The sequence below is a fragment of the Haemorhous mexicanus genome, chromosome 11 (genome assembly GCF_027477595.1).
Source record: "Haemorhous mexicanus isolate bHaeMex1 chromosome 11, bHaeMex1.pri, whole genome shotgun sequence".
Classification (NCBI taxonomy): Eukaryota; Metazoa; Chordata; class Aves; order Passeriformes; family Fringillidae; genus Haemorhous; species Haemorhous mexicanus.
Window position 1 is genome coordinate 7,506,690 of NC_082351.1, and position 17,931 is coordinate 7,524,620.

At 45.7% G+C, this 17,931-nt stretch overlaps 1 protein-coding gene across 3 annotated transcripts in view; it reads left to right on the forward strand.

Moving 5' to 3' along the window:
- Window positions 1–49: 49 nt before the first annotated feature.
- The window catches only part of RBM6 (RNA binding motif protein 6), a 58,023-nt gene continuing 40,141 nt past the window's right edge, over window positions 50–17,931 (forward strand). For 2 of the 3 annotated variants that reach the window (XM_059856231.1, XM_059856233.1), the window contains exons 1-5: window positions 87–202; window positions 4,539–4,648; window positions 6,806–8,144; window positions 8,890–8,979; window positions 9,964–10,033. In XM_059856231.1, coding sequence (XP_059712214.1) covers window positions 4,605–4,648; window positions 6,806–8,144; window positions 8,890–8,979; window positions 9,964–10,033 — 1,543 coding nt within the window. In that variant the 5' untranslated portion in view covers window positions 87–202; window positions 4,539–4,604. Of the gene's footprint in view, window positions 203–4,538; window positions 4,649–6,805; window positions 8,145–8,889; window positions 8,980–9,963; window positions 10,034–17,931 lie in introns of all 3 variants that reach the window. The other variant, XM_059856232.1, reaches the window with a different exon arrangement.

Sequence of the window (17,931 nt, forward strand, 5' to 3'; positions counted from 1 at the left end):
CATCGGAGTTGTAGTCCGTGATCCTCAAGGACACGCCTGAGAAAGGGCGGCAGAGACGAGTAGACAGAGACTACAATTCCCAGCATCCTCTGGGTGTCCGACGGGGGAGGAGGGAGCCGGAAGTTCCGGGTTCTCGCCGTGGCGGCCGTGGGGCCTGTACAAGGCGGGAGCGGCGGAGCAGGAGGAGGAAGAGGAGGAGTAGGTGATGAGGGTCTCTCGGGAGATAAAGGGGATCGCTTGGGATAAAGGGGATCTCGCTTAGTGGGGCGGGAGGGTCGAAGAGTGTCCTGAGGGGCTCCCAGGGTGGCCTTGCCGGGGGTAGAGGAGGGGGAGGCTGAGGAGTCCATGAGGCGGGGGGGGAGGGGGAGGGTGTCTGTTTTGGGGTCACCCGTGGCTCGGGAATAGAGTGAGGCTGGGGCCGGCCCGCTGCGGGCGGTGAGGCAGCAGGGCCTGGCGCTGTGGGCCCGCAGCTGCGTGCTGTGAGCTCGATGTTCATCAGAACCTCACACCCTGGTGGGATGTGGGTTGTGGGGTTAGGATGCTCGGCCTCTGGATCAGGATACCGTATCCCACTCGGTGGTGTTGGGGCCTGACACGTGTGTATCGCTCACAGCAGTTGTGGTGTTTGTGGGTATCTCAGTGTTGTTCTGAGGGCCTGGTCAAGATTAGGGCCTTTTTTGCACCAGGTCACATGTGTGTCCATTTTAGAATGCTTGTGGTTGTAAAAGGGCTGGGCCAAAGTGGGCTGGATTCGTGCTGGGGTGCAGAGGGATCTGATGGGAGCTGTGTGTCAGCAGATTTAATCCCAAGTGACGGGCTAAATAAGATTTTGGGCTGTGAATAAAGGCTTAGGTGGAGGCAGGATGTGGTCTGGCTCTGGTGGAGGCCACGTAAGGCGGTGATCAGGAACGACTGGAAGTGATGATAGTGACCTCCTGTGCTGTTTTTAAAAACAATTGGCACCTCAAGAGGCTGGTGTTGCTGCTGCTTTGTGGTGTTACTTTTGGCAATGCTGCTGAAGGTGAAATTCACTTTCCTATCCTGGCAGGGTGTTGGTGGTGTGAGAGTCTTTCCCAACATCCACTGGTTGGGAACGCACTTGTGAAGTCCTTTGAGACAAGCAAGGTCAGGATAGTAACGGGGTGGGGTGTGTGTTAGGAATTCACCCAGTTATCTCTAATACATGTTTTTAGAAGCATCATTCAGATGAAAAGTATGCACATCCCCTTTTTTAAAATTAAAATCCTCTAGCCTGACACCTATGAGAGCCAAAATGGTTCCCTCTCCCTTCACTTCCACATGTCAGTGACATGCTTTTGATATTTTTTCTGAATTAGGGATCTCTAACTAACATTGGATGAAACTACCTTTCTTGGCTGCTTGCAGTTTCTGTAGCTTTGGGGAATAGTTTTCTCTTGTACCTCCTGCAGTACTTAGATTTCATAGAGGCCTTTTCCTTTCTTTAGCTTTACAAAAACTTTACTGAGTACAGAAAGTTGTTCCACAGCAAACTGCTTCCTCTGCTCTCATGTGTAGTTCTGTGTTTGATTTCCTCATGCTCTATAAATACCAAGTCTTGGCAAAATCTGTTTGGAGAGAAGCTCTGAATATCGGAGTATTTTTCTGAAAATAGCACCCAGTCTGTCACCAATTACCCTTCTCTCCCCCATATTTGGAAAAAAGGAGTGAAGTTGGGTGTAAATTGGTGAGGAGACACTTGAGGGCTGTGCTGGCGTTTCCCACTCGGCCCCTTGACAGATGTCTTTATTTAGTCCTCAGGAAGACCAGTTGCTTAGTCTGGCTCAGCTGCACAATCCCCATGATCAAAGCCATTATTTTCCCATAGCAGGATATAAATTGGAATAAGAGCTCCAAGAATTTGCTGTCTGGCTTGGCATGTGCAGATTGGGAAGTGGAGTCAGGAACCTCCCCAGGGTTGTCTGGGGAAGCACTGGGGAGGGCAGGGGCACGGTCCTGAGGAAGTCATTGCGTGTAATTGCCAGGGAGCATCCGGAGCTCCACCAGCCTCTCCTGGGAGGGCTGTGTGGCCACCAGTCATTGGAGGAACTAAGACCACAAAGGAGCTTTTCCTTGTTTAGTTGTGCCTTCTGTATGTTCAGTGGAGCTGAGGCTTTGCAACTAGAAGATAGAGCCAGCTGGGATAGGAGTAGGGAAAGATGATGCATATCTGCCTCCCTGTTCAGGGTAATTGTAACTGCTCATTATTGTCCTAGAGAGCTGTTGGTCTGGGCTCTGCCAGTGACTGGACTGTTTCCATCTCCTCAAACACTGGGTTGTGACCAGAGTATGACAAAACTATGGATGCACAGTTCCAAGCACGCAGGTGGCTTTTTGCCATGATCGCTTTTGGCCTGGGGTGTCTTTGGCAAACAGCCTCACTCCCACTGACCTGTCTCCCAGCATTTACCTGTGAGCTGGGAGGTGGCAGCTGAGCTGGCAGATATCTGCCCGTGGCAGAAGGGTGAATCCTCATGATGTCTCATCACGGTGTGCTTTTTTTGGAGCAGTTGTAGCAGGGTGTACCTTCAGGAGATCCTGGCGTTAGTGGAAGCCAGGCTAAGACCCTTCTGTCCCTGTCCTGCAGTTTGCTGTCACCTTGGTTTGTGGGCTTGTGTGGTAAAGCGTATCACTGAAGTGACCTGGCTTAAATATAACTCTCTTCTGAGGGTCATCCGTGGTGCAGACCCAGAAAAGCACAAGCTGGCACAACTTACACCTGGTGCTTTGCCAAAGGCGGAGGCGGGGAGCAAATCAGGCTGAGGGGGGGCTGTAGGAGCCAGTGTTGTTCCCTGTGTTATTGAACCATGACCTCACGCTCCCGGAGGTTGCTGCATGGCTCAGCAGGTCTGTGCCAGGCCTGGTAGCTGTCCAGTGTTATTTTTTCCTTGTCTGATAATTTGAATATTATGTCTAAACAGTTCCCAGCTGGCCAGGGATTTTATTTTTTTCTTTTTAAGCGTTGGTAAGGTTGTTGACTAAGGAGAACTGTAATGGGGGAGGCAAATCCAGAATGGTATAGCAAGAAATGTGAGGTCTGCAGGCTGCAAAAGATCTCGGATGAAAGGACTGGCTGACAGCAGGAACCATCTCCCTTTGCCAGCCCTTGCCATGAAGGGGGTGTGGTCTTGGTTCTCTTAGAAAGAGAACTTTTCCTCCTAGAAAGATGGAGGAAATCCCTGGGACCAGGGCAGTTATTTATTAAGAGCCATGTAAAATGTGAGCAGACTGAGTGGCTGACGGAATGAGCCTGTTTCTTTGGAAGTGACGCTGGGGTCGATGGATCAGTGGTGGTTGCACAGGCTGCCTTCCTCAGCCTCTGCATGTTTGGTTTCTGCTGGAACCTGCTGTCCCTGGCTTCCACCTTCCCTGGTGGGTAGTGGACCCTGGCAAGAGCATGGACTCTCTCTTGGCACAGCGGCTCCCTCAGTTCCTTGGCACAGACAGCTGCCAGCAGCAGCATCTGGAATTGCTCCCTGGTGGAAGGTCTGTCATAACCTGCTCTGCTGACCTGCCTCCACTATGGCAGCGCTGACCTTTGGAAGGGAGAACAAACAGGACTTTGTGTGCCTTTCTTTGACAAGAGCTGCTCCAGCAGCCAGGCTCCTTGCAGCCTCCCGCAGCCAGGCCTGGCAGTGACTGTCCGTGCTGTCCTCTGTCCCCTCAACTACTGGAGGTAAATAATCCCACTTTGGAACAGCTTGTAAGCACCAGGTCTCCCAGCCTTGGTCTGGTGACATGGCAGCCCTCCTGCCCCTCTGCAGCTGGATTGGCCTGAGCAGGTTTGAGGCCATCAGGTTGCCATCTCCCTCAGTTTTCTCCATGCTCTGCTGCAGCCTTTTTTTTAATTTTCTTTTGGAAAGACGGAAGTACTTCCTATTTCAAGTCCTGGCTTTGGTTATCACCAGGAAATCCTCACCTTCTCTGCTGGTGGGAGGAAATGGATGAAATTTTAGATTTCTGTTGAGGCAAGTGTTACTTGCGTCACTCTGCTTGATGAGGGCAGCGTTGGAGAACAGTGCCTGTCATGATTTATTGGCAAAACCTCCTCTGTTGTCTACATGCTTCTGAGGGCAGAGTATCCACGGTAGACCAAGAGTGGTGATCATTTCCTTGAATAGCAAAGAGCTTTTGGCAAAAATAGTTTGGATTAAACATTAATTGCAAACTGTTGTTCGGCAGCGGTCCTTGTTGTTTATAGATGGCGGCATTCTCACATTTCTAGCTGCACCCTGAATAGTGTCAGACAGCACAGTATGTTGGAAAGCTCTATGTTAATCAAAGCAGATATCAAATTGTTTGCCCACCATATTGACAGTTTGATTTCAGGAGTCATTTGGCACTTACAAATTTGAACGTGGAGAAATGCAACACTTGAATTCATTTGTGCCTGAGTGTGGTCTTGTATATCTGTGGATCCTGATCAGATGTTCCACATACCCGTTTTAACCAGCAGGGTTTTTCTCATGTCATGCTTGTTCTTTGCCTTGTGGCTTATCATCATGTTTTTTATTCAACAGGTTGTGGTGTCTGGGTGTTGTTAGAGTGAATTAACCATTTCTGGAAGCCTACCAGACAAGATCAAAATGTGGGGAGACCATCGACAAGGCAACAGAATGGGGTCTTTTCGGTAAGCACTTCAATGTATAGTTTATTTCAGGAATGTTCTTAAATACAATAAGCCTTGAGAACGCACTATTTACTGTTTTGATAGAAGTTATGAGGTCTCTATGAAGCTAGTTGTGATGGCCAAAGAACAGGCAAGTTAATTGATGGTTTTTGCATTTCTGTGAAGTTTTAAATTTAGTTTTTAAGCAGCAGCTGCTTTTAATATTTCTAGTCCTCCACCCCGCCTTTTCTAGTGATACTTAGTTTAGCTGTTGTGAGCTAATGTGATGTCCTATATGGCTTTTGGTATTGTGTGCTGTTAACACCTGTAAGAGAAGAAAGTTAGTTCAGAAATACTGGCACATTGATTGCACACGCAATTTTATTAAAACATTGAGAGTTTAATTCTTTCCATGAGGTTAATAAGTCCATATATCATAGAATCACAGAATGGTTTGATTGGAAGGGACCTTAAAGACCTTCTTGTTCCAAATCCCTGGTATGACCTTCACTATCCCAGGCTGCTCCAAGACTGTCCTAACTGGCCTTGAGCCCTTCCAGAGATGGGGCATCCTTCACTGGGCAACCTGTGCCAAGGCCTCACCATCCTGACAGGGAAGAATTTACTCCTGGTATCCAGCCTAAATCCACTCTCTTTCAGTTTAATCCAATTCTCCTTTGTCCTACCACTACATGCACTTGCATAAAGTCTATATCCCCATATACTCCTTCATAAGACATTTTTGAATGTCACTGCAACTGTTCTAAAGATTCATGTGCAGCTGACCCATGCAGCACATTATTTTTATTAGTTTGTGTTGTTACTTGGGACCTGTGTTTGAAAGAGAGTGCTGGCTATAAAAATGAAGCCACAAAAATCTAGAATTTTCCTCTGTTTTGCATCATTCTTTCATCCTTTGCTCATGTGTGCACCTCAGTCCCTTGAAAATCAGTGTGATAAAGGTCCTGCTCATGGCATGCCTTAGGTTTCTGCTGTAAGAATACTTCAAATAATTGTCTACTGTAATGTGTTGAGAAAGCTGATAAAAATCAGTATCCTCCAGAACATGTAGTAACAGTGTTGATGAGGGAGTTGTGATTATATCAGTTGTGCTGTTCTAATGATTTTTAGGTGGATTTTATTGGCATCGTTTTTTAATTTATTGGGTGGGGAATGCTAACCTTGATCCAATTTTAAATGCTATTCTACATGGTGGTGAAATGGACCTTGTACCTTAGGAAATCTGTGTATGCTTTGATTAATCTTGGTGAGTGATTCTGTAGTGAAACTCAGAGTACAACATGACTTGCTATAGTTGCTAAGGAAATGTCCACTGCTTTGGGTAGCATTTGGTGTTATTTTAAAATGTGCTGATACTGTATCATTCTGTTTTTTAAAAAATGTATTGGAACCTTGCTAGGTGAAAAATCAGATAGTTCCAGCTCACAAAAAAAAAAAAAAAGCCCCATTGGATTTTGAACAACTGCCTTAAGAGGAAAATTCTTGAAAATTCTTCCTGAGTGTTTTTATGGAGATATTGGGAGAGCTCATAGCTATAGTCTTGTGAACTTGGTGGAAGACAGTCTGGAGGCACAAGCACAGGGATGTCTTGGATGTTGATTGTTGGCATAGTCCTGTGAGGCACCCTCAGTGAACTGATGGCTTTCAGAATTTGCCAGTTTGGACTCCAGCACAAGGAAGCATAAATGAGTCTTTGTAGCATGTCGGTAAAGCCTTTTTGGTAACCTCTGCTTTCATGTGCCTCAGGATGATGTGTTAATTGAGCTGTTTCCATGCTGCCCAGAGAGCTTAAGCTCCTGGGCTCCTCACAGGCGTGTGCTGGTGATGCTAATGAACCAACACACCAGCTGCTGGCACCTCAGACAGCTGCAGAGCTGTGTGCAGTGCAGGACTATGTGGATTGCTACCATCATTAACCCATTAATGTTGCAGGTATTCTCTGTTGAGTGCTTCTGGAAATTGTGCTGAAATGGGAGCACCCCAGTTTACTTTCTCACATCTGTCGTATGCTGCCTCATCTTAAACTGCCAAACATCAATATCTTCTGCGGATCTTAGACTGTTACACAGCTCTATAAAAGTTTAGAGAAGAATGTGCTGCTGTGTAGATTTCAGACTCTTAAGCACGTTATGAATAATACTGTCTTTATTTCTACAGTGGGAGCCAAGAAGAAAGGTTTGCTCCCGGGTGGAACAGGGAATATCCTCCTTCCCTTGATAGTCTTGGTCAAGAAAGACACTCTGGCAACTTCTCTGGCAGAAAATCACTTCCTTTTGATATCCAGGCACTCTCAGGCCTCCTCAATCCTCAGTTTGCCAACAGAGAGGAACCTTCTTTCAGCTATGGAGCTAGAGATGGACCACGTAGTGACTTCAGAGGTGGGGACGGGCACCACGATTTCAGGGGCAGGGATTTCCCACCATCTGACTTCCAGGGCAGAGATGAGTCTCAGATGGATTTCAGAGGTAGGGAGCCACCTCCTTCTGAGTACAGGGGCAGGGATATGTACTCTGGAGACTTCCGGGAGAGAGAAGGGCCCCCCATGGACTTCAGGGCTGGGGATGTTCCCTCAGGGGACTACAGGAACAGGGACACGTTCCGTATGAACTACAGGGATAGGGAAGCACATAATATGGATTACAGGGGCAGGGAGGAACCTCCATCAGACTTCAGGGGTAGGGGGTCTTACGATTTTGACTTCAGAGGTCGAGATGGGCCTCATTCAGACTTTAGGGCAAGAGATATGTCTGAGTTAGACTACAGGGGCAGAGAACATTCCTATTCAGACTTCAGAAATAGGGATGTACCTGATTTGGACTTCAGGGGCGTTGGCACCTCTGATCTGGACTTCAGAAACAGGAACGCACCATCGTCAGACTTCAGAAATAGGCACAGATCCCGATCTGATCAGGATTTTAGGAGCAGAGATGTGGCTCCTCCCATGGACTTTTCAGATAGGGAAATGCCTCCTGTGGATCAAAGCCTTGTAGATTTTAGACACAACCAATCTACTGTACCTTTAGTAGAAAGAGAGGGCTCTGGTTTAAACACCAGCAAAAGAGATGAGTCTGCACTTAGTCTTGATAGAAGTCCCTTTGGTAGCCAAAAAGGAGAATTCCAGCACTCGGAAGCACCAGCCAGAGAAGAGGAATCCCTGGGACTGGGTCTTGAAGATGATACTTCACACAATTTCCAGAATAGCCGTGGACCTCTTCCTACTCTTCAGGACCAAGAGGAGCAACCTCAGACCTTTGCTAACAAGCAGCAACAGCAGCAGCTTTCTGGGGGGGAGCAGCAAAGATCCGATTCTGATCTTGGGTTAAAGGGTGAAGGTGACCTGGATTTCCTTGGGAGGCAAGATACAGACTACCGGAACATGGAATATCGTGATGTGGATCACCGGCTCCCAGGGCATCAAATGTTTGATTATGAACATGGCAAGTCCTTTGCAGAAGGAAAACCCAGCAAAGATTCTAGGCCCTATAAGAACCTTCAGGTAGGTGTTTTTGTCAATTGATGTCTCTGTTAAATGTGTGTTGGCCAAAGAGGGGAAGGAGTTGGGAAGGAGTCTTCATCCATATCCCGTCACTTCAGTTCTATTCTAATTCACCATCCTTTCTGAGATCATTCTCTGCTCCAGGTTATTTAATGGGCACCCTTTCTATCTCAGAAACACTTCCCAAGAGAAGTGCAGTTTAGCAAGTGAGAGTTGCTAAATATGTAGAACCAGATTTGGTTCAGAAAGTCTCTGGGTTGAAAATGGCCAGACAGAGGGTGTTGGGGGAAGCGGTTACAGATAAACTTATTTTGTTGTTTTGCCCTGGATGTTGCTTATGAGCAGTATCAGAGAGAAGCTCCTGCCTTGGGTGGGCCTGTGTACTACTATCTCATATATACTTTGTTTTCCTTCAGAGTTATCTTGGAAACCTGTAGTGGTAACTACTGAGTTAATAACTGCTACTGAATTTGAATAACTACAATTAAAATTGAATCTCCCACTGCAGAGAGATATGATCTGCCCATTTTATTTTCCTGGAGCTAGATCTTACTATACAGCTCAGTGAGCATGTGAAGAGCTCCTCCAGAGCTCCCTGAATCTCCAACAGGGGTTAAAGCTTTGAGTCAGGCTGCTTATAGGCCTTTGCCTTTGAATTTTCCCCTGCTTTATTTTGCTACTGCTTGTGTATCTTGTGAGCCAGCATCTCTCATTTGTAAAACCATCTTGATTGTGTGAACTCAAGGACCAAGATTACCGGACCTGCCCCAAGTATGTGAAGCCAAGCAAGCTCATTCGACTCGGAGGAGTGCCTGAAACTGCCACAAAGGATGATGTAAGTGGGATCTTTGTCATCCAGAAACTTCTCTTGAGGGTTTCTAAAGTAGCACTTTTAAGTCTGGTTATTGCATATCAGATGGTCTGTCATTTCCCCAGGGGAAAATCCAGATTTAGAAGTCACTGCAATGTTACCTGTTATCTGATTATTCTGGGTTTTTGGGGGTTCTAGAAGTGATGAGTTTTCCTTTGGTTGCATGTGGGGTGTTGATAGCTAGAAGCCTTGACTCCAGACTCTGCAACATGCCTTATTTCATCACTGCTTTATATATACCAAATATTGTTACTACTATTTTGGGCTCAGAAGACAAGTAGTGTCTAAGTGAACTTGTTTGTTCTTAGTTACTTGAAATTGCTTAAATGAGATCTTACAAAGATGGAAAAGATATCTGCTGTTCCTGCTGGTTTTAGTAAAAAACCATAAAATTATGTAGGCTACATGGTGAAAGTAGCTCCATTTCCTATGAAGTAGGACTTCAGTTTTGGGATTTTTTGTTTATTTGGGGAAAGTTCCAGGCATGAGAACGCCTGCAGCAGGTTTTGCTAGGGCTAGCTGTAGTGATCATCTTCTGAAGCTTGATAAAGGAGAACTCAGGGGAGGAACTTTGTCCTTCAGAGGATGATAAGACTCAGAACAGTTGCCCTTGTACTTTGATTTTCTTAAAGGCAGTAGGACATCTTTGACCTTAAATAAGGATCTGATCTGAGTCTGGCTGAAACCAGTGTAACAAACCTTTGAACAGTTGAATTGTGGTGTAAATGGTGCTCACTTCTTCAAACAAAACCCAAAAATACTTTGAAAACTCGGTAACAATTCTCAGGTACTGCTGGAACTTAATTCTCAGGTACTGCTGGAAAGTGTGTCAGTTTGTAACAGCCTTAACCTAGAAAGAACAGAACTCTTGGAGAGACAGAAATGTGCATTGGCAAGTACCTTGGGTTTGGAGGTTTGAATTTGAAGTGGACCTTGTTTTTCCTGTAGATCCTCAATGCTTTCCGAGGGCCTGATGGGACGCCTGTGAAGGACCTGCGACTGAAAGATTACAGCTCAGGTGAGAAGGCTTTTCCAGTGCTTCTAGTTTCAAGGTGACAACAGGGGATTTTTTACACCACTATCCTCTTAGGCAATTTGATTAAAGTCTTACATGCCCTGATTGCAGGTATTTTTTAATGAAAATGCCCTGTGAGTTTTGTAGTTTGTCCTCTTGGCCTCAAAATTAATGAGTATACTCACTGCTGCTTCAGAGGTAAGGCATGTGTCCAGCTGCCTCTGGAGAGGTGTAGGAGCAGCAGGAAGAGCCCTAAGGCTGTTCTAATAGCTATCAAGAGTAAAGCCATGGGACAGCAGGTTAATTTTTCCGTAGGTTTTTTTTTTTTAACTATTACTAAATCCTTTTGGAATGTTCTAAATCTTGTTTCTGAGGTGGTCTTATTGTGGAACAAATGCTGCACAAATAGTGTCCTCAGGAAACCTGTTCCATCCTAACATTTCTCCTTCAGTAACCTGGAACTAGTGCCCTGCTTAGGTACGAAGACAGGTTAAATAAAAAGACAAAGTAAGTTTTATAAGCAGATATCCAAATACTGGGTCTGGATGTTCTTCCTCATTCAAAGAATAAAGTTCTGCTGTACTTCCGATCAGTGTGTATAGGATTCTGAAGAAAGAAATATTTTACAAGGCTGCTTTGTGAAAGAGTTGTACTGGAACAATGATGTGCGATGGTAGGAAGGGTGAGTCCTGGGGACTGGTGTGGATAATACTAGTAGGAAATAACTGGAAACTGGTATTTTATTTTAATTTTATTTTTAAACCTAGGAGAGGAGAGGCTTCTACATTCATCACTGCTTTTTCATATTTTCAGTATGAGTTGTATGTGAAGCAGCTGGAATTCTTGGTGTCAATACATTATGTAAAGGCTTCCAATGTGTTGAGAAACTGGGGCAGTGGGGTATTTGTGTATTTTTGTTTCTGGAAGCTGTCAAAGGAGATTTCACAACCTTCTCAAGAACCTTTGAACTAAAGAACATCCCGTTGTCACGTAATCTGGCCTAACAAGCAGGGCTTAAGGGGCACAGTTAGTCTTTCTTGCTTTCTTTCCTAAGCATATTTCAGTATTGCTGTCGTCACCCACACAGCACTGACTGCAACACAATAATTGCAACATGCTCCTTTCTTGCCTGTGCTGATGAGATTTGTCAGTTGTTTTGGTTTTTTTTTCCTTCTGAAACATGTCACTTCAGTAATAAATCAACTTGAACTGGAAATTTCTTTGTAAGTCTCTTCCCATGTACCTTATTAGGACTTACTGTCCTCATTAGAGAGCTGCTGTTTCTTCCTTCCCCTTCCCTGTTTCAAAGGCTGCTCAGGATGAGACGCAGTGTCTGAAGTTCTGTGCAGAGGCTCTGGTATCTGCGGGTGCTCACATGTGATGCGAGGGCTGCAGTTTTCTGCTGTCTCTCCAAAAGCTGCATTCTGTTCCAGGCTGTCTCTTCAGCTGCAAAGTTGGCTTTTTGAAAAGTTTTTCTGGCAATTGTGGGGAGGCAAAGAATGAAGTTAAAATTAGCTCGTGTTTTATGAGCTGTTTAAAGCTGTTGTTTAACCCTGTCCAGTCAACATCAGTCATTGGTAGCTTTGTTCCAGGTTACGGGGAGGCTCCAAAGTCTTTGTTTTGCATTGTGTCCTGAGGCTGCATTTAAACAGCTCTCTGATCCTTCTTGCGCAAGATGGATGTGTCTAGGGCAGTAAAAGCTTCCTGCATTGTGAATACTTCTTTTAGAAATTGGGTAACTAGAAGCTGTAGTAAAATTAATCCAACTTTTCACATTGGCTCCTCCTAGAGAAGTGTATAAAATTGATTTAATATTAACTTCTGTAAAGCTAAACCTCTGAAACTAGAGGCCAGTCATGGGCTAAACAATGCTTTTGTGATGGGGTGTGTATGTAAATATGCATAAGAATGAAAGGCAAACCTTTTGGATTACTGATGTCTGGGATACACCTGCACTGCTGTATCAGCTTGGTGGGACAATGGCAACCTGGCTCAGAGGAGCACGTGCTAAGCCAGTCTGAGTGGGCTGTATATTTTTGACTGCTGTCCAGAAATGTTAAAAATAACATTAATCATGAGTATGCATGTTGACTGTGTTTGAGAGAAGAATGCCTGCAGCTGTGGGGGGAACAATAACAGCCGTAACAAATAACACGCAATTAACTCAAAATAAGTGAGGTTTGGATCAGTTTCTCAAAAAGATAATGCTTATCATAAAGCTTATCTCAGCAGCTTCAGTGTAATGATTCCACTGTATGATCTTTTTCAAGACTCTTTCTGGTTTGGGGAAAAAGATATGGTTGATTTTTCTTGGAAAAAGCAGCTCAATTTCTTTATAAAGCCCCTTTTTTTTACATACCCTGTATGTGCGAAGAAGAGTCTATTTTCACTGAAGGCTGTGCTGAGAATGGAACTCTGTTCTTAATATACCTGGTGTGATTTTGGTATGCGTTCAAGCTGTTGATTCTTTGGATTATTTTGTCTCTGAAGCCCACAAACTGAAATGATGGCTAGATTTTAAACAAGGCAGTGAGAGACCTTAAGAAGTGGCATAGTAATTCTATTTAAATCAAAGAGGCAGATATTTACAATGATAAAATGTCAAAGTCAGACTTTATAGTATTACCCTAAAAGACATTAACTTGTAATTTCCATCAGTTAGATTTTTGAGTTGATGCCTGTACATTCAGACTGAAAGTGCCAAATCCATTTTTTGGGGGAGGAGGGCTTCTTCCAATGTGATGTGTAAGCCTTGGCAGAAATAACTATATTAAATCTTCCTGCTTGCATTCTGGAGTGTGTTTGGTCATGTCTGTCCAATTAACCTTTGCAAAGAACAAGCCTTGAGGTGACTGTGGAGCTTTCTCAAAGACTGTCAGCTGCTTTGGTGTGCAGGATGTCCTGGAGCCTTGTGTGGAGGCAGAGCATGGATGTCCCACTGCTCCTGTAGATGCCTGTGGTGATGACTTGTTGGTAGCTCTCTGGGAAGGGGTTGTGAGCTACCCTATCCCATCTGAAGGTGCTTTTCTCTGCTTCCTGGGCTCAGTGCTTTCATGTGGCTTTACACCGTGGTGGCCCCTCCTTGGAGGTGTTAGTGCAGTGTGTGACAACACTGGCTGCTCATGGAATGGGGTTTTTCTTTCTCCTTTTACTGTCCATGCTCCTGCCTCAGTGCTGACTGCCAGGAACTTGACGCTGACACCTTTGACCTTTGAGGAATCTAACATGAACACACCTTGCCCTGGTTTTGATTTTGATCATATTTTAAACTTACCTGCTGCCTCATATTCATCTGGCTTTATTTCTACTTCCCTGACTAATGTCAGACATAAGCCTGAGATCCCATCTTGAGGGTCTGATATGCACAGAGCTCTGGCTGAGTCACCCCCGTGTGCCCTGGAGAAGGAAGCACATGGAGCCAACCTTATCTTAAAGGGCTGCTTATCTTAAAGGACACTGCAGTGATGTCCAAAGTAGTAAGTGAAAGCACAAGCCACAGTGAGCCTTCTGTTCAAATTGTTCTCCTGGATGCAGCATGGAGTGGGACAAGCTTGGAACATGTGTTTTCCAACCGGGATTCGTGTTAGTGTTGGTACCAGCAGCTGTGAAAGCTGTTCAGGGAAAGTGAGCCTGAGAAATGGCTGGCAGCCCATAAGACTTTTCTAGTTCACTCCATAAGCCCATCTGGGGAACTGAGAACAATTTTTGCCGGGCTGGGAGAGCCTGGTTTAGAATGGATTCTGTCACTAGGGCAGAGAGGAGCTCTGAAGTAGATCTGGAGGAACCAGGTGAGCTGGATTCTAATCAGGAGGAACAGTGAGATCTACCCCAGCCCCTTTCTGTACTCTCTAAATTAGTGCAGCACTTCAGAAATTGGGAGATTTGGGGTTTTAACCCTATTCTGACCCTTGGAAATACTCGCTTTTGAACCCTGGGTGTGTATGTGGGAACACAGTGCAGCACCCCTGAGGAACAAAGCACCTGTGGAACAGGAATGCCTGGAGCAGGTAGAACAGCAGTAATGCTTGGGGCCAGAGCAATGTCCACACGGACACAGGTGACTCCTGCTAAAGGACAGGCTTCTTCCTGTGGTGAAGGAGCACCCAAGAAATGTAGTGTCACCTGGAAACATGGGCTGCTTTATGGCAGCTGCCTGCTCCATTTTGGAAAGCTTTTGTTTTAGGAAGTATTATTGCCACTAAATGTACTTTACTGCTTGCTCAGCCTCCTTCTTGCCATAGCATTCATGTTCTGTTTAATTTGTCTGGACCAGCCCCTTATGTGGTGCTTGGAACTGCTTCCCTTATCCCTCCCTGTGTTAAACTTAAAATTGCCTTGGCCAAGTCCTACAAGAAACTGGATTATCTTGCTTGTTCTCTCTAAGCTCTGCCGCATTGGTGCCCTGTTAAATATTAATAAGCCCCTTAGATAAATCTTTAAAAGGTGCTTCTTTTTTTTCCCTTTCCAAGTGCAGTCTATCTTGTATATCACAACAGTGAATCATTGGTTTCAGGAATATATCAGGAAGCCTCTGGAATTCAGAATTGTATTTTTCGGTGTTATATTTTGCTAAAACTCATAACCTAAGAGTCCAGAAGTTTCCAGCTCATAATGGAAAAATTGGTGCAGATCTTTTTTTTTTTTTTTTTAATTGGTACTCCTCTCCTCAGCAGGGATAAGTTCTCCATTTTCCATGGCTGGAGTGCATTCCAATGCAATGAGATCACCTTTCCCTTGAGGCAGACCTGGCTGTGCATTTGTCAGGCCCACATATAACAGCGTTTTAGCTTCCTTGCTGTGGGTGGTGTTTGGGTAGGGCAGCTCTTGGAGGCCAGAAATGGTGGCAAGATGCTGCCCCTGCCACAGGTGCCATCGTGCTGCAGCTCTCAGCTTTAGGTAGGACTGGAGAGGTGAGCTGCTCCTCTGCAGGGGGAAGGGGTGTTTCTGGAACTGTGCCAAACAGAAACCTTTTTGTTTCCTTTCTGGAGTGATGCAGTGCCCAGGGCGGGGACCCTTCCAAAGGGTGGGTTTGTGGTGAGCTGGTGGCTTCCCTATATAGCACCAACTCTCTGGAGTTAGATAGGTGCCACAAGGACTTGGATACTTGGGTTTGGTACAAAGCACATGCTGTGGGTTGCTGTGGGATGGCTCTAACACATGCTGTGGTGCAGAGGGGCATCTGGCCTGTTGTGCTAATCATACAGAGGGCACCTTGGCTCACCATCAGGGCTGGTGCTGATGCACCATAGGATGAATAATCTCCTGTTGCTGTGCTTGGTGCTTTGCACAGTGGTGGTTGTGTGGCCCACTCTGCAGCATCAGCTGTGACTCAGGCACTTGCTGAGAGATGAGGTGACCATCCCTGGGCTCACGAGATCCTGTAGCAAACAAGGAGTTTCCCCTTGAGGTGTGGTCAGATCTCCCAGTGATCAGCAGAGTTCTGCAGACTGCAGGGCTCGCCTGCCTGGACTTGTGGAAATATCTTCAGCACTGATCTGCCTGAACCAATTGACTCTAGCTTGTAGCTAGAATAGTGTGCCAAGAACCAAAAAATACACTTAGCTGGAATTAGTCCATGGTCATCAATAGCAGTCCTTGCCAGCTTTCCCAGCTGTGTGGGCAGTAGGCTTTTGGCTTGCCTTGCTTGGTTTCAGGGACTAGTGCATTGTCTCTTGGAAGCAAAAGGGGTTCTTGCTCCTCTTTCCTTATCTGTGATGTGGTGGCTTGGGAAACAGGAAGTACAAATCTGGTCTAAGTCAGTGTTTGTGATGGTGATCAGCCTTGGTTTTTGGTTATAAGGCCCATTCCAAAAATGCAACAAACACATCCATCCATAAAACATGCTCACAGCCTTTTTCACATGCAGAATCCATTTTTACAAAGGTGCTCGTTCCTTTTGCATCTCTGGAGCAAAACTTCAAGGTTTTGCACAATGTACTGACATTACCTTGATTACTTTGTGCTAAGATGGTAAGTCCTATATCCTGGAGACTAAGTTCACATTAGCAGCACTTTAGAACCAAGTTCCTGGGTGGAGCATCGTCCCAGGTGTGCAGCTCACAGGCTTCTGTCATGGAGTCTAGTGAAAGCCCCAACATTCCTCAGATTCCAGGTTTCTGTACAAACATAATGTGATACTTTGTCTTTAATAAAACTACAGTGTGTACAGTCTTAGCATTGGGTTTTTTTCTCTCCTCTCCTTTGTGCTGTGTATAAGTTATCCTCCTTGGGCCAAGAAGGGCTGACAACCATTTGGGGCTCTGACTGTAGTAGTTCCTGTAGTTTATGGAGCTGCTGGTGTCCACCTTTGAGGTTGTCTCAGGCAGGTCCTTTCTGTGTCTTGTTCTCCAGGATGGAGGAAGGAGAATGGGCTGTAGTGCTCTATCTTTCAGAATACAGCTCTGTTTCATTTCCTGTGGTTTCAGTGTTGTTCTCTGTCATGAATGAGTGTGTAAGAGTGTACTTCTTTACACAGAAGGACAGCAGGAAGTGACAGGCCTTTTCCCAGCAGCAGGTGTGGCTTGTAAACGCTCAGCCTTTGAAAGGGATTGGGGATATGGCTTGTTGCAGATTGTCCTGTTTATTCTAGTATAGCTCTTCAGCTTTAGTAGCTCTGAAGACCAATTTATCTGTGCAGTAAAGAGATCTGACAAATTTATGGATGCTCAGAATCCACCAGCTGGTATTGAGAGAGCTCATGATTTTGGCTTCTGTGGTAGCATAGATAGATTGCTGCTGTCCCTGCCATGCTGCAGGGGTGCCCTCCAGCTTTTCAGACTGGTTGGACAGATTTATTTCCTCTGCCTGGCACAAAAGGCACTACTCTGCTGTCCATCCTCACTGCAAAGACAGTGCCTGCTGAGTAAACACAGGTACAGCCATTCCTGAGCATGTCCAGGAGCTCCTGTTTTCCTGGAAGCATTGAGTGTATGATGCCTCCTAATAGTAGCCCAGTGTAATAGCACAGAGATCCAGAGAAAGCCCTTTGTTCTCCAGTATTATTCACTCTGGTATGAGTGAATAATAACAGACCTATATCTGCACCTTTCTGTGGAGGAAACAGGCTGATCTTGTGCGTGGGGTCATGGGCACATTGCCAAAATCTCCCACTCCTTTCAATCACAGAATGGCAGATTCTCTGAGAACAGGGTGCACAATCCCTGTCTCCATTACCTGAGCTCCCCAAAGGTCAGTGTGTGAGACCACAGATTCCTTCAGGGATGTAGAAGTCCTTCATAGTCACTCCATACTTTATGCTGTAGCTGCCCTTGGAGCAGTATAACTTTCTTCTCTAGCATAGGTGAAACTCTGTAGAGTGTTTCCTCAGCTGCACCCTGCTCTGCCAAGCTGTCTCTCTAGGGAGCAAGCAGCAAGAATTTCCTGCTTCAGCTGCTGGCCATGGCTCTGCTTTAATGTGCCGTCTCTCTGAATCCCAGAAGTCTCCAGAACTGCAAATGCTTTTCTTCTGTGGTAGTTGTGTCCTATCCATGGGGAAAAAACACAAGTCAGGTGTTGTGGTGATGATGGGGAAGCTCTCTGCCTAGGAGACTGCATTGCATCCATCTGCCCCAAGACTGTTTGCCCCATCTGGCAGATGCAGGGACCTCCACCATGCTGGCAGGTGGCCCAGCTGCCCAGGTTAGTGTAGTGTCCTTTGGTGAGCTGTTACATGGAGTTACTTTAGTGGGAGACCTCTTCCTGTGCCAGAGGAGAAGGAACATCTTTGTGTTGCAGCAGAGCAGCCGGGGGTTTGGCACAGTTGTTTTTGCAAAGGCAGGTGATGGCTCCCCATGCATGTGAGGTGACCTAATGCCCTCAGCTTGCTGGGGCTGTGCAGGAGCAGGACTGACTGCACTCATTCCTAGGATCAAGAAGTTGCCTCTTGGATTGGCTGCCTTTGT